General features: G+C 40.8%; 2 protein-coding genes across 5 annotated transcripts; both read left to right on the top strand.

The window, feature by feature from the left end:
- The first annotated feature begins 1,088 nt into the window (after nucleotides 1–1,088).
- Nucleotides 1,089–14,147, top strand: rnf40 (ring finger protein 40). 4 transcript variants are annotated; one of them, XM_066665250.1, is made up of 20 exons: nucleotides 1,089–1,107; nucleotides 1,921–2,062; nucleotides 2,163–2,330; nucleotides 5,172–5,493; nucleotides 6,268–6,459; nucleotides 6,987–7,108; nucleotides 7,323–7,469; nucleotides 7,932–8,006; nucleotides 8,096–8,215; nucleotides 8,523–8,702; nucleotides 10,781–10,916; nucleotides 11,203–11,324; nucleotides 11,661–11,923; nucleotides 12,142–12,259; nucleotides 12,337–12,486; nucleotides 12,656–12,868; nucleotides 12,997–13,122; nucleotides 13,272–13,412; nucleotides 13,524–13,625; nucleotides 13,725–14,147. In XM_066665250.1, the coding sequence occupies exons 2-20, from the start codon at nucleotides 1,928–1,930 to the stop codon at nucleotides 13,899–13,901; spliced, it is 3,009 nt and encodes a 1,002-aa protein (XP_066521347.1). In that variant the 5' UTR covers nucleotides 1,089–1,107; nucleotides 1,921–1,927; the 3' UTR covers nucleotides 13,902–14,147. The 4 variants fall into 4 exon arrangements, with proteins under 4 accessions (XP_066521347.1, XP_066521348.1, XP_066521345.1 ...); XM_066665251.1 differs by having other exon boundaries at nucleotides 1,089–1,117; nucleotides 13,024–13,122; XM_066665248.1 differs by having other exon boundaries at nucleotides 1,089–1,117.
- Nucleotides 14,148–16,266: 2,119 nt separating this feature from the next.
- Nucleotides 16,267–25,428, top strand: si:rp71-1c10.7 (tumor necrosis factor receptor superfamily member 12A). Its single transcript, XM_066665672.1, has 5 exons — nucleotides 16,267–16,869; nucleotides 20,608–20,709; nucleotides 22,429–22,566; nucleotides 23,162–23,212; nucleotides 23,352–25,428. Exons 1-4 carry the CDS (start codon nucleotides 16,785–16,787, stop codon nucleotides 23,200–23,202), a joined length of 366 nt encoding a protein of 121 aa, XP_066521769.1. The 5' UTR covers nucleotides 16,267–16,784; the 3' UTR covers nucleotides 23,203–23,212; nucleotides 23,352–25,428.
- Nucleotides 25,429–25,470: the final 42 nt, after the last annotated feature.

Here is a 25,470-nt window from a genome sequence, read left to right as displayed (position 1 = left end):
AACATCTGAACCCATTATTTTCTATTTGCTGTGTCATTAAATCAGGCCCAGGAAAGACATCTCTCATAAACATTAACTTAAAAAGAAAAAAAAAACATAAAGATACTGGAACTTGCAGCACAAAGTTGACACAGATATGGAGCCAATCATTAAATCCTTACATCAATAAGCTCCCACCAAGCAGTTCTGGGCCCCCAAGCATGGTCTGAACCGTATGCATGTGGGAACACCACTGGAATGGTTACTATCTGTGCTCAGAACTTCTAGGCCCTGCAGTGGAAAAGAAGCCATTGGTGATTTGCAGCATGTGGCATCATTGTAATTTAGGTGATGATATAACTTCTGAACCTATAGCAGAGTTGAAAGAGAGGGGTGTGCAAATGTAAAACAGGGCTTATATATTTTATTATTACAATGCAACACATTCCGCTGTAGGGTGGCACTTTGGTGCAGTAGGTAGTGTTGCAGTTACACAGCTCCAGGGACCTGGAGGTTGTGGGTTCAAGTCCCACTGCAGGTGACAGTGAGGAGTTTGGTGTGTTCTCCCCGTGACTGCGTGGATTTCCTCCGGGTGCTCTGTTTCCTCCCATGGTCCAAAAACACACGGTAGGTGGATTGGAGACTCAAAATTGTGCCTAGGTGTGAGTGTGTCACCCTGTGAAGGCTGTGAAGGACTGGCGCCCCCTCCAGGTTGTGTTCCGTGTTCCTGCTTGCGCCCAATGATTCCGGGTAGGCTCTCGATCCACCCTGAACTGGGTAAGCGGTTAAAGACAATGAATGAACTTTCAGCTGTTAATTAAAAAAGGCCTAATTACTCTTTAAAAATATCAAAAAATTTCACTGGGGGAGTCATTAATGTGATGAAAATGGACGATTAAATACTTTTATTTTGAATTGTAGTATCACGGTCTGTTACTATGATAGAGAATGCCACAATTTAGTAACAGATAATAACGGATTTATTAAGAATAAATAAATTGCTTTTGTAATTCGAATAATGAGCCATATTTTAATATGCCAAAAGTTAAATTATGCATGACGTATAAGCATCGGTTTAATCGAGACTTTTATTATGAAGGTGAGCAGTTGCTGTTCAGGCTGCTCTCGGTGAGCGGAGGTTTGTATGTGTTGAGATAAATGTCTCTCACAATTTTATAAACTCTGGTTATTTGGGTGTGTTTTGGGGACATGCACAGTACGCTAAACAAACTTCATAATGTAAAGGTATTAACTTTAGAAGCACGCCCATGTTTGCCGCTAGGTTAGCGTTGGAGACATTAATGACACTATTAGCTAGCCTTAGCTAGGCACGGTCTTATCGTTCTAGCCTTAGTCATTCAAAAAATGTCCATTGTAGTAATATTGTAGAGCAATCTCTATATCAGTTTAGTATGTTCGGATTAAGGTTACGTCGTGTGTGTTAGTAAATATGTGCCTGGTATTAATTTACTAACGAAGCTCTGTTTCACTCCACCTTAAATAAGGCGACGGAATTTCTCATGTACCATTTAAGGTGGAACGTCAAATTCATACTAGAAGCAGATTTATTTTTCAATACATATCTACTAGTTCGACGGTGTTTTGAACATTAAGGGTAGCTTTAGCCGTCTGGAAATAAATATGAATTCTGCCCCAAGTAAATGTATTAAAATTGACTTGTGTATCACATATCGCTTGTATTTAACATATAGAGTTAACTTTACAGCAGTAACGACTATCTAAACTTCATAGGTATTCTACTTCAGAAATACGCTGTGTGCAAGTTAGCATCCAGCTACTATTATATACATTCTGCGATACACACACTCTCTCTCTCTCTCTCTCTCTCTCTCTCTCTCTCTCTCTCTCTCTCTCTCTATTCCGAACACCTTCTTACTACGTGTATTTTTTGCACGATTTTGATCTGTGTGTTTAAAATAGGGGAACCATGTCAGGCACGGGAGGTAAGCGTGCCTCTGGGGGGGACAGTCCTCCTGGCCCCCCCGAAAAGAAGATGAAAAAAGAAGAGAAGACCACGACTACTCTTATTGAGCCCATTCGTATTGGAGGAGTTTCATCAACTGTGAGTTACTGTAGTCTCTGTAAAGATCTGTACTGTCATGCTGTAGATGTATCTCTCAGAAAAGACAGGAGATGTCTTCATTGTGTCATCTGCCTTGCAGGAGGAAATGGACATGAAGGTCTTACAGTTTAAGAACAAAAAACTCCTAGAGCGCCTTGAGCAGAGGCAAGCCATTGAAGATGAGCTGAGAGAGAAAATTGAGAAGCTGGAAAAAAGACAAGCAACTGATGATACCACTCTTCTCATTGTCAACCGCTACTGGACTCAGGTACTTTATACACCATTTATTAATATGACTGGTTTCTTTGTGTTTTTGGATTATGTGCCTCTGTAACACCCTCTTTTGATGTGTATCATTCAGTGGCTTGAGAAAAGGAACATAATTTACTCTGTATAAAATGCATGACTAGTTGAATATATCCATCCTTCCATCCATTATCCACCGCTTATCCGGGTCCGGGTCGCGGGGGAAGCAGTCGAAGCAAAGAAACCCAGACCTCCCTCTCCCCAGCCACCGACTCTAGCTCCTCTGGGGGTATACCGAGGCGTTCCCAGGCCAGTCGAGACATATAGTCTCTCCAGCGTGTTCTTGGTCTGCCCCGGGGCCTCCTCCCCGTTGGACATGCCCGGAACACCTCTCCAGGAAGGCGTCCAGGAGGCATCCGAACCAGATGCCCGAACCACCTCAACTGGCTCCTCTCGACGTGGAGGAGCAGCGGCTCCACTCCGAGTCTCTCCCGGATGTCCGAGTTCCTAACCCTGTCTCTAAGGGAGAGTCCAGACATCCTGCGGAGAAAACTCATTTCAGCCGCTTGTACCCGCAATCTCGTTCTTTCGGTCACTACCCAAACCTCGTGACCATAGGTGAGGGTTGGGACGTAGATTGAACGGTAAATCGAGAGCTTTGCTTTTTTGCTCAGCTCTCTCTTCACCACAACGGACCGGTACAGAGCCCGCATTACTGCTGACGCTGCACCGATCCGCCTGTCAATCTTACGCTCCATCTTTCCCTCACTCGTGAACAAGAGCCCGAGGTATTTAAACTCCTCCACTTGAGGCAGGATCTCACTTCCAAACTGGAGAGAGCACTCCACCCTTTTCCGGCTGAGTACCATGGACTCGGACTTGGGGCGTGATTGGGAGGAACGGCCCCGCTAATCTGAACCCGAGTGGTGTTCAGTTATTGGATTTCTGTGCTCGTCACAGTTTGTCCATTACGAACACCATGTTCGAACATAAGGGTGTTCACAAGTACACCTGGCATCAGGACATCCTAGGCCACATTTCGATGATCGACTTTATAGTCGTATCATCTGACCTGCGGCCATATGTTCAGTCGCTGAGGCAAAAACTCTGGTGTGGGAGGAGCTCAGTGAGAACATGGAAAACGACTTTCGGTCGGCTCCAAGAAGTTTCTGGCAAATCGTCAGGCGACTCAGGAGGGGAAAGCAGTTTTCCACCAACGCTGTATATGGTGGGGGTGTGGAACTGTTGACCTCGACTGGGGACGTCACCAGACGGTGGAAGGAATACTTCGAGGATCTTCTCAATCCCACCAGCACGTCTTCCGCAGAGGAAGCAGAGCTTGGGGACCCCGGGGGGGGCTCGTCTATCACTGGGGCTGAAGTGGCCAAGGTGGTAGTGAAACTCCTTGGCGGTAGGGCCCCGGGGGTGGATGAGGTTCACCCCGGGTTCCTCAAGGCTCTGGATGTTGTGGGGCTGTTCTGGTTGACACGTCTTTGCAACATCGCGTGGACATCGGGGGCAGTGCCTCTGGACTGGCAGACTGGGGTGGTGGTTCCCCTTTTCAAAAAGGGGGATCGGAGGGTGTGTTCCAACTATAGGGGGATCACACTCCTCAGCCTCCCTGGTAAGGTCTATGCGGGGGTACTGGAGAAGAGAGTCTGACTGATAGTTGAACCTCGGATCCAGGAGGAACAATGCGGATTCCCCCCCGGTTGTGGAACACAGGACCAGCTCTTTACCCTCGCTAGGATCCTGGAGGGTGCATGGGAGTTTGCTCAACCAGTCTACATGTGTTTTGTGGATCTGGAGAAGGCATTCGACCGTGTCCCTCGGGGTATTCTGTGGGGGGTGCTCAGGGAGTATGGGGTACTGGGCTCTTTGTTACGAGCTATCCAGTCCCTGTACAAACAGAGCAGGAGTATGGCTGGCAGTAAGTCCGACTGGTTTCCAGTCAGAGTTGGACTCCGTCAGGGCTGCCCCTTGTCACCGGTTCTGTTCACAATTTTTATGGACAGAATTTCTCGGCGTAGCCAAGTGGCGGAGGGTGTCCGGTTTGGTGGTCTCAGGATTCCATGTCTGCTTTTTGCAGATGTGGTCTTGTTGGCTTCATCGAGCCGGGACCTCTTGCTGGACCAGTTTGCAGCCGAGTGTGAAGCGGTAGGGATGAGGATCAGCACCTCCAAGTCCGAGTCCAGTTGAATATAGGCCTTTGTTAATTATTAAGCATTCAACTGTTTAATGTTAGATCCTACAGATTTCACAATTATTTGTTTATATCACAATGAACACAGTGCAAGGTGCAATTCAGACACTCAGAATGGCTCTGAATTCACAAATTCTACTACAATGCTTTATAGCATGTCATTTTAGAGTTGACATTTGGAGAGCTGTTTTAGACTGAACACATTACCAGCTCTGAGTACAGCATGAACTGTAACATTTTAATGCTTACCAAGGTTCTACAACAGATCATAAAAACAGGGTAGACCTAATACACAGTTTCATTATAGTCAGAAATGAATGAACAGATCATTCATATAATTTTTATTTATAAATTTTTATTGATATCCTGACCTATATTTAGGTAGACAGTTACCTAAATTGTATATTGTCACTCTCCAAAGAAAAACATCTATTTCCATTTTTGTCCATATTTAATGTACTATATCATTTGAACATAGCAGCTTTCCATCACATTGTGTGAACATTTCCTGATGAATGGCCTGAAAGAAATACTCCAGAATTACTTGGAATTCTATGTTTTTACACTGGCTATGATTGAAAGTTAACACGATTTGTTTTATGCTGCGACGATTTGATGCGTCTCTGATGAATCTCATGATTTGCCACTTTACTCACACAGCTAGAGGACAGTGTTAAAGAATTACGGAAACGTGTTGAACCTGAGGTTCCTCCAGCACCTGTGCAGACCCCTGCTAGCCCCCCAATCTCTGCCCCTGTTCCTGCAAATGCTCCATCACCTGCTCCTGATATTCCTACCCAATTGCCAACTCCAGTAGAAGGTGAGGATGGCCTACCTCAGTCTCATCCTCCAGCTGAGGAGGAGGAACAGCAGCAGCAGACTGAACAGATTCAGCAGCAGGAGCAGCACCAAGAGCCAGAGGAAGAGAAGCCCAGTGCTGTGGAGCATCCTCCTGAGACACCAGCAGAAGATGGAGTCATTGGTAAACACGTTTACACATTAAAGTGGAAATGTTAAGTCAAATATTAAGCTGGTAAATGTATATTTTGCCTTTGATTATAATATTTATAAGTATTACAGGATTCCTAGGTCACCTGACAGGCATATATTTTAATCCTGTTATGAGGACAGCATTAACATTAAACAAATACAAAGGACCACAAATAGAATACTATTTGATCTGTCAGTGCAGTTTGTTCATTTCCAAAAATCCAGCATTTATGGTTATATTCAGTAACTGGTTTGGCTAGTAAACAAGCAATGGCTAGAGTGCCCTGACAACTGTAGCCAGACCTGGCATGTTCTAATCATCACACACAACCTAATTTATCACTTTGTATTTACTTAATCCCTTTTTTTAGATTATTGCCAAAAAATACAACAGTACCAAGGCCCATTTAATGCAAAATAAACAAAATAAAATCTGTTATCAACTTATATCACAATTTTAAGAACTTCTTTAATGTTGTAAGTCTGTAAGAAAAATATGATTTCTTACACATATCTGATTCCTTAAACTTTCATTTTGCAGTAGGTTGTGGGTATAGAGATTTCTGTTTCACACATTTTACATACAGCTCTGCAAGTGGGAATAAACATCAGGTTTAAGGATATAGTAGTTTGGGGATTGTGCATGACCATGCTTGGTAATTTCTTTGTAATATCATTTAACTCATTCTGTCTTATTGACATGTCAGTTGTAGAAGCATCTACAGTGATGTTAAATAAATTAACCTTACCTGTTTTATATTTGCAGCACCTCCTCCTCCACTAAGTGAGAGTGCAAAGGCTTTCCTCTCCACTCTGGATAACAGCAGTGAGGAGGAACTCAGTTTGCAGCTGCAAGACCGAATGCAGTTCAGCAAGGGGGCAGTAGCCTGCATGGTTTGCATCTTTGACCGCCTGCACAGCTCAATTGAAGATCTGTGTTCCCGTGTACAAGCAGCAGGTAACTGGCATGTCATTTCCTTTAATATATTTACTACATGATATTAATAAAATACTGCAATGATTATGAATCATTTTGAATTATGTCTAAAATTCACAGAGCAAACCAAGTTTCTGGTCAGTATCAGCAAGATCTAGCCAAAACCATCTCATTACCCTGCTCCACATACGAATGGAGACATTAATTAACATAAGTCCAATGCTGTATTAGGCGGCGTTTGCTTAATTGATAGAGGACCAGACTTCGTACTGGAAGGTTGTCAGTTCGATCCCGACAATCAGAGGGAACACTCATGACTGAAGTGCCCTTGAGCAAAGCACCTAACCCCCCCCAAACGTTAGGTGTTGCCCCGCTGTTCTGGGTGGGTGTGTTCACTGCCCCTAAGCACTATTGTGAATATGTATTTTCACTGCCATGGATGGGTTAAATGCAGAGGTCAAATTTTATTGTACTGTTGTATAATGATCATAAAGCATGTCACTTATAACTTAAAAGTTAATGGTGTGTTGTTCTTGTTTCCCTATCAGTATGTGACGATGACATTCAGCAAGAGATTATTGCCAAAAATCGCACGCTACTAGAAGAGAACAATAGACTACATGACCTGGCTTCCTCCCTGCAAGGGAGACATCACAAAACATCATTGGAGGTATTATTTTTCCGTCTAGTATTTGGTTTTGTTTGCTTGATTTTGGTTCAGCTTTTTTTTTTTTTCCTCATCCTAAAGGACAAACGTGTAATGATAAACTATCAAGCATATATATAGATAGTGTGCCTTGCTTTAACAAGGACACATTCAACAAGATCAATGTTTTATGTTTCATCAATTTTATTTTAAGGTTACTCTGATCTTCTCTTTGCAGTATAATGAACTAGTGGACAAAGTGACAAGCTCAGAGACAAAAGTATCTGAGATGGAGACTGCTGTTGAAGACCTGCAGTGGGACATTGAGAAACTCCGAAAAAGAGAACAAAAGCTCAACAAGCATCTAGCGGAGGCTCTTGAACAAGTAAGCTGCTTGACATATTTTCTGAAAGCTCATATTCTGCTACATGGTGGAATTTACAGCTGATAAACAGTTAAATAATTTTAAAAAACAAATAATATTTCTGTCAGAAAAACTGTATTTTATTATAAAACTGCATTCAGTTTTAAATGGCCATTTGTGAAACACAACCTTCCAAAAAAGAAATCAACCTTTACAAATATATTGATTTACATATTCATCTAAGGTATGCCAGCACCCATTTTTAAATACTTTTATGTACACGTGTTGAACACAGCTTTATAAAAAAATAAAAATAAATTAGACATGTCCAGTTCAGTGCCATTCTTCCCAATGTCTCTACACCATAATAGCATCTGCAACTGTGTATACAGTTCAAAGTTTTATCCAGTTCCTGTTATAAAATGTCATGAAAGTGCATATTCACCAGATATTAATATATCTTTTTATTTCTCTGACTCTCAGCTTAATTCAGGCTACTATGCCTCTGGCAGCTCTGGCGGTTTACCGGGTGGTCAGATTACTCTCAACATACAGAAGGTATTGGAACATTTTTTTATTTGATTGAAATTGGAGAGATAACTCTACATTTATTATTCGGATATTTATTTATGTACAATTCTGTTCAGTTTGAATCACTGAATGCAGAGCTGGAGCAGAATCAGGAGTTAGCCAATAGTCGCATGGCTGAGCTGGAGAAATTACAACAGGAGCTGCAGGAGGCAGTGCGGGAAAATGAAAAACTGAAGGTAATGATGTCTAGAGAATGGAAAAGTTTCATATTGATCTTTTTTTTAAATTTTAGTCTTATTTGAATCTCATTTGCACCACATGCCTTATATCACAGTGTAATTATTTGACTGCATTTGTTAGTGCGTAAATGTATCACATTCACACAAGAAACTAGTTTAGATGCTCAGATGCTCATATCAATGTAATTGTACATTTTTGTTGCTTGCATATTTTCTGTGTCCAAAATTGATATTTCACTATTAAGACAAGTTAAATATCCTGACTTTTTTTTTTTTTTTTTTTTTTTTTTTTTTTTTGGGTAAGATTGATATTAGGAACATTCCAGAAGAGGTGGTAAAGGAGACTCCAGAGTACAAGTGTCTCCAGTCTCAGTTTTCTCTACTGTATAATGAGTCTCTGGGAGTGAAGACTCAGCTAGATGAGGCCAGGGCTCTGCTGCTTACCGCCAAGAACGCTCACTTACGACAAATAGAACACATGGAGGTAAACCTCACAAACATATTTTCTGTACTCCTGTAATACAGTTTTTCCAAAGCTTTTAAAATAATCAGACTAATTGAGATTACAAATAGCACCTATGCACACTGCTACAGTTATTTATTACATATCAAATAAAGTACAGTGGAACCTCTACTAACTTCCTCTCCCCACATTCACCCGCCTACTCTCCGTTATTCCACCCACCCCCCACCTCCCGTTATACAGTCAGTGCCTGTGTTACTTCTCCAGCCAGTCGTCACGTTTTCAAACCACTTAAAACTTTCTTTATTTCTTTTTTATTACTGTTACCACTGTATTTCTTTTTTTATTTTTAGTAATGTATTTTTTTTTTTTTTACTAATTTGAGGGTTTTGTAAACATATATCAGTGCAAAAAGGGTGGCTTTCGAGGTGGGCTTGAATGCATTAATTGCTTTTCCATTATTTTAAATGGGGAAAATTGACTCGAGAAACAAACTTTTCCACTTACGAACCTGGTCACGGAACGGATCAAATTCGTAGGTAGAGGTTCCACTGAATTTCAAAAGTCATATTTCATAATATGTAAACAGAAATAGAAAAAACATAGACCTCCTTGTATAAATGTGCATTTTCTTTAGAATGGTCGTTAAAAATATATTTTGCCCCAAAAAGTTTGTAACAACTTTCAGTCTGTGAAGATTAGTTTCTACCACCTATGCTGTACCACCTATACCACTGATGGACTGTGGCCCATGTGACTCACATAGACTGAAATGTTTTCGAAACATTTGCTTTTAGGCAACGCACTGAATTGAAACCTAAGGCATAGCATAATGCACACCTCTCCAGAAATGTAACTATGTGTTGCGTTGATGGCAACTGCAACAACTGTGATTGGTCAGTTGTTATGTTGAACCAAAGAAGTCCTCCACACTACAGAGGCTTCCTCAGACATGGTTTGGATGTCAGGGATAAATAACAATTTTGAACAATGGAAAAATATGGAAGTCTCCGGGGGAAAACTCTCAACGAGAAGCGTGACCACAGGGAAAAGTGTCAGTTTTGTATTTGTTTCTTTCCTAGGAGCTCATGTAAACTATGCTGTGTCACAAACATAGCCCTACTCCCTAAATAGTGCACTTTACAAATTTATAATACTAATACTACTACATCATTGCTACATTGTGTACTGCACAGTGTAGAGTATGATCTTTGAGATTCAGTCATAGTGAATCTTTTATAAAAAAAAAAAAAATAAGTTAGCTTTTTGGTAATCATCAACCAGACCCCTCGCGCTCTCTTGCTTGTCTGTAGCTGGGTTCTTGGATGATATTTTGCAGGACAATTTGCCCCTGCTTTACCATGAACCTTCTAACCCCTTTATTGATCCCCATTATTTTTTTCCCCCCTTGTCTGGTTTTCTTTCTCCTGTCTCTTTAATGCCTCGAGATTCCTGTTCCTGCTGCTCTCCTGGTGTTGCCCTGATCCAGCCCTTGACCCTGTGTATCCTGTACAAGATCTTGGCCTTGTCTTACCTTCAGTATCATGTTTAACTCTGCACCTGCCTTTACCCTTTCAAAGAATCACTGACCACCACCCCCTTCCTCATACTCATATATAACTAATAATTTACATTACTATAAATAATTTAGCTCTATGAGTTCACTTTTACTTCTGTTTTGTTATCTGTTGTGCTCTTCGAGGAGGGTGGGTTCCCCTGTATCAGTCTTGGTTCATTCCAAGGTTTCTTTCACGTGCACTGAGGGAGTTTTCCTTGCCACTTGGCTTGCTGATAGGAGGTTTGGACTCGGATCTCTGTAAAGCTGCTTTGTGACAACTTCTTATTGTTAAAAGCGCTATATAAATAAAAATTGATTGATTTATAGTGTTGTGACGGTTCAACTTCAGAGCGACGCAGACATCAACATAGAAGTATAAATGCTCAATGGCACAGGGCTCTTGTGTAGCCTACGTTGTAGTCTCTATGTTGAGTCAATACAGAAGCATAAATCTGCCTTAATGTCATAGACTATCTTTTTTTTTTATTGTATTTTTTTTAAGAATCTTAAAGAATAATTGATGTTATACTTGTGTTTATAGAGTGATGAGTTGTCTCTCCAGAAGAAGTTGCGAACTGAAGTCATCCAGTTAGAAGACACTCTTGCTCAGGTCCGCAAGGAATATGAGATGCTACGGATTGAATTTGAACAGAATCTTGCAGCCAATGAGCAAGCAGGTAAATGTGCAGCTTCTGTTTGTTTTTGATGAAGTGTGTTAAGATGTCATTAGGGTTTAATTTCATTCTAAATTTCTTACCATTGAATTTCCCCTGGGGCAGACCTGCTTTACTGTAACCAGGGCGGGGGAAAGGAAGTCTGTGGGGGTGGTGTATCCTGTCATCACTTTTCTTATTGTTCATTATTTTGGCAGTAGTTTCGTGCTTACCATAGATCAGATATTGGGACAACTACCCAGTTATCATAAACAGCATCTCTTCATGTTTGACACCCTCTTTTCTTTAGGCCCAATAAACAGAGAAATGAGGCATCTAATAAGCAGTCTTCAGAACCATAACCACCAGCTCAAAGGGGATGTGCAGAGATACAAGAGGAAGTTACGTGAGACACAGATGGAAATCAACAAGGTTGAGCTCACATTCATTCCTCTATGAAGTAATGTTACCTTTAAAAGGGGCAGGTTTTCACTGGAAACTGAAACCAAACTTTTTTCTTTTGATGAAATTTTACATTTTATATAATGATGAAAACACATGCAGATAATTGTTTTTGTATTTTTGAAATCAAGAAAATATTAATTGATTGTATGCCTTCTCATGTTGCATTATTTTAATCTGTCGTGATCATAGTAGATGTATAATTCTATGTGGCATTCAGCTACATGTAATTTTTTTTTTTTAGTTAAAGACTTCCATAGCTAATTGAACTTTTTTTTGTGTTGTTCATGAACACTTGTTTTCTAGCTGAAGTGCCAGAGTGGGGATACTGGTAGTGTGCTAATGTTGGAGGAGAATGTGAGTGATGGAGGATTGGATGTGAAGAAAGAGGAAGATGATGAAGAAGAAGAGGAAGAGAGGAGGCGAGAGCTGGAGAGACAACGAGCACGGGAGCGTGAGAGAGAGGCAGAAAGAGAGAGGGAAAGAGAAAGAGAGCGGGAGAGACAGCGCAGTGAGGAGCTCAAGAGAAAAGACTCTGACACACTGAAGATGCTCAGGACAGAGCTTAAGTATGTATTATCTATAATACAGACTTTGCAATGATACCATCAATTATTGTGTCTGTAAATGACTGATTGCCTTGCTGTACCATATAAAAACATGTAAAAACATTTCTAAGAATGCACAATAACCAATGCTACTGGGATCCTGAGAAATATCATTCAGAAACTGCTTTAAATTATATGTTATATTGATCCACAAACTGTGTTCCATATAACCTAATCAGGAAAGCTCAAGAGTCTCAGAAGGAAATGAAGCTCCTGCTAGACATGTACAAGTCTGCTCCAAAAGAGCAGAGAGACAAAGTTCAGCTTATGGCAGCTGAAAGAAAATCCAAAGCAGAGGTATGTGTGCCCTTAAGGTTTAACTGTCATCTGTTGAGATATCTGTACAGGTACATTGAGCACCTTTAAATGTCCAGGTGGAGGAGTTGAGACAGCGGGTGCGGGAGCTGGAAGAAAGAGAGAGGAAGGAGAGTAAAAAATTGGCTGATGAAGATGCTCTGAGGAAGATTCGAGTGGCTGAGGAAACCATTGAACATCTGCAGAAAAAGCTTACTGCTACTAAACAAGTATGCCTGGTCTCGTCATAGTTTGTCTGTTGTTATTTCCTACCCGTATGAAGAGTATTTTATGTATATGTGTAATATAACCTGCTTATTTATTCACTAGCTCTTATAAAAATGACTATGATTTAAGCAGTCAGGAGAGCTGATTAACCTGTGTGTGTGCTGTGCTCAGGAGGAGGAGGCTTTGCTGAGTGAGATGGATGTGACTGGTCAGGCCTTTGAGGACATGCAGGAGCAGAACAGCCGGCTAATGCAGCAGCTGCGAGAGAAAGATGATGCCAATTTCAAACTAATGTCTGAGAGGATCAAATCAAACCAGATCTATAAGCTGCTACGAGAAGAGAAAGAGGAACTGGCTGACCAGGTTCTCACTTTCAAAACGCAGGTATGCAAAAAAGACTGTTACAAATAATGCAGTCTACAGTAGCACACTCATAATGAAATTTCTATACTAGCAGACTGTTAGCAGGGATATTTAATTGTTCATGAGAATGCTAAATATTTCCATTCAAGGTTGATGCTCAGCTGTTGGTTGTGCAGAAACTGGAGGAGAAGGAGGGAATCCTGCAGAGCTCACTGGCTGCTTTGGAAAAAGATTTAGCACTACGCACACAAGCTCTAGAACTTAATAAGCGTAAAGTAAGGGGCTTATTATTTTAAAGTTTTATTCATTTTAAAATCATTATCTTAGAATTTTCCAAGCTATTCTAGAGAAACAATATTAACTTTTTACACATCAAGGAGAAATAATTTACACTGGTATATAGTATATTTTTTATTTATCTCAGGCTGTAGAAGCAGCTCAGCTGGCCGAGGACCTGAAAGTGCAGCTGGAACATACACAGAGCAAGTTGAAGGAGATCCAGACGTCAGTGCTGGAGAACCGTACTGCTCGTGAGAGAGAAAGCGGCAACCTCAAACGGGCACAGGTACAGAGCATCAGACCATATGTAATTTAATGTAAAAAAAAAAAAAAAGATCAAGAATAAAGTAAGTGGAACATCAGAGAGGCTTATTGGTTAAATGCTGCTTGCTTTTAGGAGGACTTGTCTAGGCTCCGCCGAAAGCTGGAGAAGCAGAAGAAGGTGGAAGTATATACAGATGCTGATGAGATCTTGCAGGAGGAAATCAACCAGTATAAGGTAAAGGGTTAGGGTTATACTGATGTGGTACATTTCCTTACTGTAGGTCTTTTTTTAAAGTATGCATTTGTTTTATTGACGACTTTTATTTGTCTTCAGGCTAAACTGCGATGCCCCTGTTGTAATACTCGGGATAAGGAGACTGTGCTTACCAAGTGCTTCCATGTTTTCTGCTATGAGTGCTTGAAGACCCGCTATGATACTCGTCAGAGGAAGTGTCCTAAATGCAACGCTGCGTTTGGAGCCAATGACTTCCACCGCATCTACATCACTTAAATTCAGGACAAATTGATTAGTATACAGGAGTAGTGAAAACATGAGCTTCAATGAGGAAGTGACTTATGAACTGAGTACACAGTTCTATATTGTTTTGCTCAAAAGACTACTTCAGCTACATTTGTGAAAAGTTGGTGCTAAAGACCAAATGGACAATGAGTTTGTAGATGGCAGCAGTGATAAAGTGACTATTATAGACAATAGCACATTGTCTGTGCTTGTTAATAGCTGATGTATCCTTTTTTTCTTTTTTTAAAAAAAAACAAAAAACAGCTCTGTAACTTAATGTGACATTTGTTTTATTTGCCTTTGCTTTTTGAAGATGTACTGGAGATTTCTTAAAACACTGCACCTCACCACATTTCCTTAAATAGGACATCCGGCACTCCACACTTAATGTGTTGCAGGCATTCTAACAAATTGATTTAGAAAATGTGCATCTGCAGAACATATTACAAATTTGTTTTCCTTGTGGTCATGGGTCTGGTCCAAAAGAATAATACGGCAACTCCATTCAGTAATGGGATCCAGCTTCTGATGTTATGTGCTACTCCATGGCTACCGATGTGACTTGTTAAGAGTACATCATGGACAGATTGAACCATGTGAAAAGTCTGGGGCCTGCTGTTCTGAATTCTACTCTTGAGATCGTCAGAATTTATTTTTCATTTAGCTTTGCTGAAATAAATCAGAATACTTATTTCATTCTGAGGCCTGCTCTCAACATCAGCTGTGTAGTTACTGATCCTATTTAAAGGAGTGTGGAGAATAAACACAGTAGCTCGTAGTATGGCTTCAAAAACCACATGTTTGAGCAAAGTGTCTTTATTACCATTGCCTTTGAGAGCCAACTCCTGAGGCAGAGTATATTTCTGTGCTCATTTACAAGAGATGATTTGTTAGCAAGCATGCAGGTGCTCACAGAAACTATTAAGAGTTGCTCTTAGATGACCTCAAGATTCGAGACGAGCCATGAACCCATGGGACTAGTTAAGTACATACCGAATCTTGAATTCTGCATTTGGCTTAAACTGAAATCAGAAGCCACAAGAAATAAGAAGTTGTAACTTGTAGCTCCAGAGTAAGGATTGCTAGTTTGAGAGAGTTCTTTCTTGGGAATCTTAGAAGTTGAGCACTACGCTCCTTAACATGGAAAAGGTTGGGCTTTGTGTCAGTCTGGTAAAGTGATTGTTTTGCACCGTGACACAGATTTTGCCCGTGGGGCTTTCATCAGAACAAACTCATGATGTCATTGCCATATGAGCATGAAGAGAGTTCACATGAAAGTAAACATGCCTAAGACTCTCTTACAGTGGGTTTTTGGTTTGAATGTCCACAGAATATATAATTGCTCCCATATGGCTAGTCAGTATGCTTTCAAGACAGTACCTTTTGTGTTGTCAGCTTGCAAGCAAGTGTCCATATGAAAGTATCCTGAATTTAGAGCACAGTTGAATAGAGAAACCTAAATTCGCATGCAAGAAAAAGTATTGAAACGTGTAAAAACTTAAAGTACCTTCTTTAAAAAAAAAACACAAATACTGAGGTACTGAGTAACCTCTAGAAACAGTGGATTATCCAGTATATTTTGTGTCATTTTGGTCTAAAACAGCAATTTCACCAGAGAGCTTATGTTGTTGTAGTTAGCCTCTAGTTAATCTGGCTACCTGAGATAGCGCACCCCAAATCACAAACCCTGCCCTTGAGCATTAGTGAAGATGGCCTCCAGCAGCCTCAACTCCGGAGTGCACTTTTGCAAACTCTTTTTCTCTGGCACCGAATGCACTTTTCTAAATACATTTTGTTTAATCATGATCTCCATGTACACAGTTAATTTGTACTAAAAATGAAATTAAATTGCCTTGTGCACCTTTAAGTTCAAGAGTTCCCAGTTTGTTCCCATCTCTGTTTATGATTAACAGGAACAAACCAAAAGTTAAGGAGAGGTTTATAATGAAAAGAGTCTGTAGTTTAACCCCTGTGTTGCTCATAAAATGTTCAGGGGATGTTTTTTCTCCCTGTTACACTAAGGCTGTGTGTTTGCTGCGCCACCCGTGTTAATAATTCCAGCACATACACACACCCACGGCTCTCTGGCTGTAGTTTTTGCGCTCTTGGACTGGACTCAAGGAATTACGTCGCAGGGTGGGGTGACTTTCATGAGCTTCTTGAGCCCATTTAGTTCAACATGGATTTTTTTGTAGGAGACTGGGGTCTTTTTGTCTTCACAGAAACACTTCAGTAGACTTAGTTTTTTAAATCTAATCTTTCACACACTTGTTTAAATTGCAAATGTTTGCTGTTCGTGGCATGGTTTTCAAGTTATTGCTGAGATTTAAAATGTGTTTTTATTATGATTTTCTCTTTTAAACCCAGCATTGTTTTTGTTCAGTTTGGACAACGCAAAAAAAGAACAATATCCATTACTATTGCTCAAATTATCTTAAATATCAATATCAACAGACCGTTTTTCTTAATTCTTAAATATCGTTAATTATCGTCATATTTGGGGCATTTACTAAAGAAGTTCAGCGTCATTTCGGTGTATTTAACACCGTTAAAGAGACTGTGTGATGAACTAAATGAGGGTTTGAGGCTGTAGTGATGTCCACTCCGCGTCTCTCTCCGCTGGTGAGTCTCATTAAGAGAATCTCAGTACAGTACATAGGAAATGACTCAGAGGAGCTGAGAGTCGAGCGCGTGGGTGTGGGCGCTTATTAAAACAAGGCCGGGGCTTGCGGTGACTCATTCACATGCTGTTCGCCACAGCGCGAAGAAACGTACGGCTGCGGCGTCTTTATCTCCTCATTGTCCGTCTCTGGCCCGACCTCGTACTCCCAACATTTCTCCGTTATTTCTCCGAGAGCGCCTCAGCTCTTCACTATGGACCTCCGTGTTTTGTGCCGAGTCCTCGCTTTCCTCCTGGTGTCCGGAGCACAGTGGAGCCGAGGAGTGAACGCAGAGAAAAGTAAGATTCTTTGGACTTCTTCGAGATCTTTCCCTTTCTTTATAAACCTGACTAACGACCTTGCTTACACATCGCGTCACTCAGACGAGGCGAAGGCTTGACGCTGTTTAACTCTGTAACGTAGTTTGAGCCGTTGTGGGAGGACATGTCCCGCTTTGTGTTGGATGAACATGGCGTGATAACTGGAAGAGTTTCACTAGACTCGCTTCCTTCAGCTCCACTTCCCACCGGTTCCGCATTCCTCTCTACTTACTTCACTCCCTCTCACTCGGCGGGAGCTCAGTCCAGTCAGACCCAGGCCCTCGCCCCCGGGTCCAGACCCTGCTTTCGGCGGTGGTTCTCGTTCGTGTCTGGGAGTATCTCAACTTTCTGTCCTGTAACGACGGGAGCTGGTGTAGTTCACGTAGAAAAAAACATCAGCGAGAAATTAGACTTATTAAAAAAGAGAAGTGCTAATAAAAAAAGGACTGACCTCCTCATAGAGACACAAGAGGCAGCTTGGTATTATATATGAAACACCCGAGGAGAACATATATACAGCCGTTATACTGCATGGTAAATTCAGTGGTGCAGACATCTGTGGCATATGTGATGTAAACACAGGTAAATATGCAGGTTTATTTAAGATTAACTATATATTTACAAGAGAAAGCCTAAGAATTTATTCCAAATATCACCCATTATGGCAACCATCCATCATAAAGGTTAATACAGCAATCAGTCAGTCTACCCTCATTGTCCATTTCGTCAGGTATGATTACTGTATAATTGCATGTAGTAGTTGTACAGTTACTAACAGTCGTCCATCTGTTGCTCTGCCTACATTGTTAGCCAGCTTTTCACCTTGTTCTTCAATGCTCAGGACACCCAGAGGAACACCACAGGGCAGGGTTGTGGAAAATAGGGAGGGTTGTGTAAGGAAGGGCAAAAAACTGTGCCAAATCGATAATGTGGATCACTTGATCCACTGTGGCGACCCCTGACAGGGGCAGCCGAAAAAAAGAAGAAGATTCTCAGTACTGCTCTTCTCAGTGAACTGAGAAAGGATGATGGAATGCTAGTGTGACCCAAGGCTGACTAAACTGTGTAGCAGCAGATGAATTTCACTCTCAGACTTTGCATCTACAAAGTGGACCAGCAAGATTAGTGTGTCTAATGAAGTGGACCATGAGAAGGAACAGTGTTTATAAATTCCCACAACACTGCCATGTCTGATCCACTTATAAATGATACACAAATGAATAAATGTGATGATGGGGCCTTCGAGTGTAGTGCATAGGTTTGAGGCCACCTGGTATGGCACTATATCTGCAACTGCTAATGCACTTGACTGACCAGATATAGTGACACCCCTGCTGACCCCCTGAAGCCCTCTGCTCTAGTATAATTAGCGGTCACAGGGTGCTGCCCATGGGAAAGTGTTGGCTGGATATTTTTAGTTGGTGTACTATTCTCAGTCCAGCAGTGACACTAAGGTGTTTAAAAAATTGCTTAAGGTGTTCTTTCTCCCTTTACGTGGCCAGCTTTGGCCTGTGGGCACTTTGGTCATCCATGTGTAAACTAAATATATATACATATGGACAGGTAATAAATTATAGGCTGGCAGTGAATATTATTTAATTAAATAAATAGGGTGGTGCAGCAGGTAGTGTTGCAGTCACACAGCTCCAGGGACCTGGAGGTTGTGGGTTTGAGTCCCGCTCCGGGTGACTGTCTGTGAGGAGTTGGATGTGTTCTCCCAGTGTCTGCGTGGGTTTCCAGATGCTCTGTTTTTTTCCCATGGTTGGTAGGTTGATTGGCGACTCAAAAGTGTCCTTAAGTGTGAGTGACTGTCTGTTGCCCTGTGAAGGACTGGCGCCCCCTCCAGGGTGTATTCCTTCCTTGCTCCCAATGATTCCAGGTAGGCTCTGGACCCACCGCGACCCTGAACTGGATAAGCGCTTACAGATAATGAATGAATGAATAAATAGGCTACATTTAAATATACTGTTCTTCACAGTAGGACATGTACATAGGCTGTTGTATTCTCTATACTGTATATAATAGTAAGGTAATTAACTGTAAGTGGAGAACCTAATGGTCAGTCTGCACGTGACGTTTCTGAACACTGTTGCTATTGTATAATACAGTATATACAATCTGCACAAAACACATATGTGCATATTTCACTGCAGTTACAATACAGAACATTAACCCTCTTTGGGCTAATTAGGTACAAGATAAAATTGAGCAGGACTCCCACCCATAAATGCTCGAGTGGACTTCTAAATATATCTTCCCTCAGAGCAGGGCTGTCGTAATAACTGCAATATGGTGATACCACGCTATTGACCAGACAACCACAAGGAGTGTCAAGAACCGTCTTCACCGCAATGTTTTCATGTTTTCCCTTTTTTAGAATGGTCTTCCTTGTTTTACACTTTGGGTTGTGTGTAATGAATATTAAATACATTAATTTTAGAAAATCGTAAAAAAGGTTGAGAGTGTAATTTTTCCCAACTGTTGGCATCTGAACTGTGGCTGAACGGCTGAGTGTCAGTCTTCGTTTGAAAAAACGGACACAATGACAGCAATCTTAGTCGCAAAACCAAATGCAGCTTCTCCAGTTTGGGAGCATTTCAGCTTTCAACCAAATGAAAAGGGAGAGCCAAGCAATTCAGACCTGGCAATATGCAAAATCTGTGCCAGAAAAGTCACTGTGAAATGGTGAAATGAGATCTTATCTAGCTACCTATAATTCAACTATCGAAACCCAGTCATGGGGAAGCCTCAAAAGGCACAGTTTAGGCCGGTTCCAGGTGACAGTGAGGAGCATATCACTAGAATGAGGATGAATTAATGATTTAGGATGGTAATATTGCAGTGTTGAGCCCTGATAAAACACCACACGGGAAATTCTTTCACCGCAACTGCCCTACCTCAGAGATGAATCAATAAAGATGAAAATGAAGTCCAAACAATTTGTATTATCAGGTTATCTTTATGTCACCTCTTTCAGACTTGCCACTTCCCTCCTGTGTTTCTGTCAAGACATGTTCACAGGATATGACTCTGTAGTATCATATTCATTTATACATTACACAGCTGATTTCACTCAAAAACAAAAGTGATTGCAAAAGGAGAAGTACGTTTTCTTCTACAAACCATGCATATCTATAGATTTTCCCCAAGAGTCATAAACTGTAATCTGTGCTGTAAAATATTGTTCTGCAGAATTGTGTTTTCAGTGACTCAGATGGTTCATATGAGATAGTGGTGAATATTGTGGTGCGTGTCTGACCACAGGCTTTCATTTTTCTGCAACGTCTGCGTCAGAGGTTTATGTGAAAGGTAAAATTCAGCTGCAGAGCTCAAGCTGCTTCTTACAAAACCCTGAGATTTTCATGAAGTCACTTCTCCCAGTGTTTGTGCCCATGAAGTTTCTATGTAACAGCTCAGCTGCACAGTCTGGGTTATGCTCAAACACTCAGGCAGACGAAACGCTGCTTACGCACTAAGAGCATGAGTAATAGCATTTCCCCATAAGTGCTCCACCACATCACTTGAACGGAATTTCCCAGCTCATTTCATATGAATTAGAGGCAAATAACAGTCCTGTGGATCCACTTCTTTTTCAGCTAAAGACCATAGGTTGACTGTCAAGAAACAACAAATATTCCCTTTAATTAAATTTCGTGCATTCAGGCAGATACTCTTAATAAGCTTTGTCTTTTTTTTTTCTTTTTTTTCCACCAACAGCCTTCATCTGTAAATTCAACGAGGTCTTTAATATTGATATCGAAGAATGTGTGCAATGCTCTACATGCATACAATACCCCAAGACACCATCATGTGATAAATGTGAGTTACAGACCTATTTACTTCATTTTTGCAGTTTTGTGTCTGAATATCTAACGGTGCATAGTTTTGTGAGTTTATCACTGTACACTGATCATCTATAACCTACAAGCCACCTACTTGTTTCTACACTCATTCTCTATCTTTCAGTTCCACTCACCATTTAAGTGCATTTAAGTTATTCAGTTACAGGCTGTAGTCCATTTGTTGCTCTGCATGCTTTGTTCACCCTCTTGTTCAGAGGTCTGGACTTCAGCAAGACCACCAGAGAGCAGGGTTTTATCCAGTATGGCGGATGCTGGTCTTTCAAGGAGGGGAAGCTCAATTTCGGCCTACATCATAAAATGTGTCGGTTTATTTATACGTAAATTCTACACTTCGTTCCTTTTCAACAAAATGATCTGTGACCCTGTCGTACCAACAAGGCGTCTTTTCCAGGGACTTGACTAGTGTCCTCTCAATGGCCAGCAGAGCTAGGCTGCTTAAACGGCCTTGGCCCATGTGAAGTGTGTCCGCCTGTGAGTGCTTTGTGACGATGGAAGGGCTCAGCAGCACCCGCTGTACAGAAACTGTGATAGAAGTCAGAAAGGGTGATAGAAGTCAGTCTCCAAACACAAGCAGCTAAAAAAAAAACACCAGAAATAGAAGCTCGATTTGTCGCTAATCGTTTTTAACAAAGAAAATGCCACTAAGAGGATAAAGAAATTCTCTGGTTCAACTCAGAACAGAATGAAAATTTAATGCTCCCACGGATCTTTACACCAAAGGGTCGCTGATTCGCTCAATTCGCTGTCAATCAAAAAGGGATTCAGCCTCAGACAGATCATCCAATCATCATGCAGAAGCTAAGCGTCTGGGCCAGCCGAGGCCAGCCCACTGCCCCATAGACCCCCAGAGACGCTGAGCGTCCAATGGGCGGGACAAAGCCCAGCATTTATCCAATGACTCGTCCCGTTTCGCTGCTTTGCTATTGAACTCTGCGGACGCTGTTTAAATCACTGTGAAGCTGCGGGAATGATTGAGAGGAAAGCCACATCTTTACCAGTGATAAGAAGCTGATTCTGAACAGAAGTTGAGCGCGTTGTAGTGCATATTTATTCAATGACATGTACACACAACAGTATATATTTGATCACTTATTTTTTGACATTTTAGGGGAAGCTGAGCTTCCCTTGCAGTCTTAGAGCAATCGCCTCTGCTCTCCAGTGACACTGATGTGGTGGCGGTGTGTTAGTGTGACTTGAGGATGACCAACATAAACTGTGCAGCAACCGCTGCCCTTTCTGACTTTGCATTTAATGGGGTCTAGCAGCGGACAGTGAGAGTAGGCTCAGTGTTTAAATACTCCAGCAACACTTGTTTCTGATCCACTTATACCAGTGCTACACATGCTAAACAGGGTGAAATGGAGCTATCATGGCAGTTACAGCAGCAGATTGGCAACAGTGTGTAATTGGAGAATTACAAAGTGCACACATAAGCTAAGCAGAGTTGATAATGTCACCAAGTGTAGAAAAAAGGAGGTCTTATTGTTAAGGCTGATCACTGTTATACTATTCATTGTTTCCATGCTTCAGGTTCATTCCTTTGTTCTGTATTTAATGCATTAATGTTGCAATAGTTCAAAGCTTATGCTAACACTGGGAATGTTTTGAGTCTTGCTGTGCGATTCTGAGCAAAGAACTTGAGTTCCTCCCAATAATAATGTCCTATGTTTAACAGGCCCTGCCAACAGTCCCTTGGATTCCTGGAGGGTAGCAGCCATTACCAGTTTTTCAGTGCTAGCAGCTGTGGTAGTTTTTGGAGGGTTGCTTATAGTCATTCTAGTACATCAATGCAGGTCCAGAAGAACTTTACGAGGTAAGAAGTGAACACTATGTTATTTATTGTTTAAATATTCCCTGCAGAATATTGTTTCAGGTATGAATATCTGATGACAACGAGTTCTGCTAAATACACTACATGGCCAGAGGTTTGTGGACACCTGCTCCTACAAGGACGTTTGCCTTGCTTTGCTGCATTAACAGCTTCTAGTCATCTAGAAAGACTATAGACAACAGATTATAGACTTGATTGCATTCAGAGTATTAGGTGCTCATAGGTGATTCATTTTAAGATTAAAATAAGAAAACCCAACATACATTCATCCAAACTGTATTGTACAGGGCTCCGTTGTCCCAGAGCATATTGTTCCACTGCTCTATAGACCAAACCTAAGGACCTCTCTAGTGGGATTTGGCATTTAGTAAGTTGACTATGTTGATAGAAATTATACAAGCAGTGCATGTACATTTGAACTTTACTAGTTCAATCCATCCACAATGGGTGTGCCCTTAATGTCTAAATTTACTAGATATGCAGAGTGTCTACAAACCTTTAGACATAATGGAATTCTTGTTATAAATTTGGCAGATCTCATATCTACTCAAATCTTTTCCTCCTGCCCATCATTTAGAGCCCATTGAGGAAACTACAGGACCACTTTATCCAGTGTAGGCACCGTTTGGTATGTATGCTCTTAACCACAACTTAACTGAATACCATACCAAACGTATGTCACCAGCATCTACCTGTAGTACTTAAAGCCATTCAAACATTCACATTTTGCCATGATAACATGTACTAAGAATGATCTGTTTTTCTAGAAAAACCTAATGGATTTCAAGATGACAAGTCAACCAAGTGAGCTGTTAGTTAGATCAGTGGACAACTGCCTGATAACTAGTTCACTGAGTAGCATGTTATTTCTAATTTATTATGTCAGTAGATCAAGCACAGAGGTGTTCAACGCACTCCAGAATAAGATGTTCTCTCACCAGCCTCACAAGGCGAAAAAGCTGAGAAACAAGTGTGAGCAAACCCGAGGTGCTATCTCTGATCTTCTACCTGATATTGAGTGGATGCACTTAAAAGGATAAATTGATTACTTCTCTGTCTGGATTTACTATGGTCACGTTTATGACAGGCATTATTTCTTTAAGTGTCAAGGCCTATTCACAGTGTCAGATATTTTTTGGGATGAAAAAAACAGATGTGATTTTTAACACAGTGGAACCTTCACATCAAGTCCAACAGATTTGTCTAAACACTCTGAAATTGTGGGAAAATGCTGGAAGAATAATGATGAATATATTATTTTAAGCACTGCAGCTAAATTACATACACACTGGGTTCACCCCATTCTACAGAATAGGCATCAGTGCAAGAATCCATTGGTTAGTATGGGAATTTGAGACTCTGCTTTGGTGTGATGCTCCTCTTATTAAAAATGATATTTTCTTTTCTGTATTTTTAAATTCAGCATAATACTTGTATAAGATTTTGAGTTATACTACAATACAATTTGAGATGGTCTGCTGCCATCCTGATGCCCCATGTTTGGTCTACAACTATGACAACGGTTCATTGGTCAGCCTAATTTTAATGCATCAGAACAACAAAGGAAACAAAGGAAAAGGGCTATTTCTCAGGACCAAGAACACAAGGAACTGTGTGCTCTAGAAGAATGTTCTTGAGAATTATCTTTGCAAGATCAAATTTGGACGCTGCAGTAAATAATGGGACATTCAGGTTGTTCTCGCTGGCAAGTGACAAACCGATGCATCATCGTTATTTTGGGTGGAACAAGTGCTTTAACTGCTCTTGACATTTGTTTTTGAGTACCGGAATGTAACTTTGACAGTGGAAGAGGACGTCAAGCCAGAACACAAGAAAGTAAAAACACACAGTGTATATTAAGAAACAGCCCAGGTTCTTAATGAAATACTGATGCAGCATCGCAGTCAGTCTGTTGTGGACCCTGTGTGAGACAATATTAATGTGTTTGTTTCAAAAGCCGACATCCCGTTTTTTTTTGTTCCTAAAAATCAAACTCTGTGTAAATAGGCCTTTACAGTGAGTCCCCATACTTTTCTGTTTTTTTTTTTGCCGTTTTTATTTGTGACCCCTATGCACTTTTGTATTATTTTTTATTTTATTTAAGGTGATATCCAGCAAAAACTGCCTTAAATGTGCCAGGAGGGTAGTATATGGGTAAGGGCTAAACACAGAGAGCAATACATTTCTTACAAAACCTTTTTACCTCTACATTAGATTTATTCTTGCATAAGGCATATTGAATGTATTATGTAACCCATGTGTTTATAGATCCGTGATGTTTTATATGAGTACTATGCACTGTTAAGCTGTAGTCATTGTAGTATCAAGGATGCTCTGAGACTGACTGGCTAAGTAGCCTGTCTATGGCATTATATTTTAAGGACAGTTTGCACCTAGGGGTATACCATTGGAATTACGTATTCCCTACCGGCTGCTACACATGCTAGTAGCTTATTAAAGAGGATGTAGCTGGGGAAGTATCTTTTGTATTTAAAAACAAGCCAGAAATTTAGTCAGCAAATAAAACTGCATCAAGTATAATATCAGTAATTAGGACTCCTGGGAACACCAGATTTCTTTTAGATTTAAAAAAGGCATCAAGTAAGGTTAAGAAATACGCAGTATTGGATTTGTATCATTTTTGTCTATTGGTCACTGTTAGTCAATATGTAAGACCATTCCTTTCACATTTAAATTATGAATGGACTGCACAACCGCCTACAGATTTTATGACAACTGTTGCAGATTCAATTAATGTGTACAAGTTGTAGAAGCATGTAGTAGGACTTCTGCATCTGTATTTTAATTTCTTATGTGATGTAAATAAAGTATCTTGAGTATAACACCCTTGTTATAAAAATAGTCTTATCACGAAAGGTTTTTTTT

The sequence above is a fragment of the Hoplias malabaricus genome, chromosome 3 (assembly GCF_029633855.1).
Source record: "Hoplias malabaricus isolate fHopMal1 chromosome 3, fHopMal1.hap1, whole genome shotgun sequence".
In the NCBI taxonomy this organism is placed as follows: domain Eukaryota; kingdom Metazoa; phylum Chordata; class Actinopteri; order Characiformes; family Erythrinidae; genus Hoplias; species Hoplias malabaricus.
The sequence above is the reverse complement of the archived record's forward strand: the minus strand, read 5'-3'. Positions and strand labels throughout refer to the sequence as shown.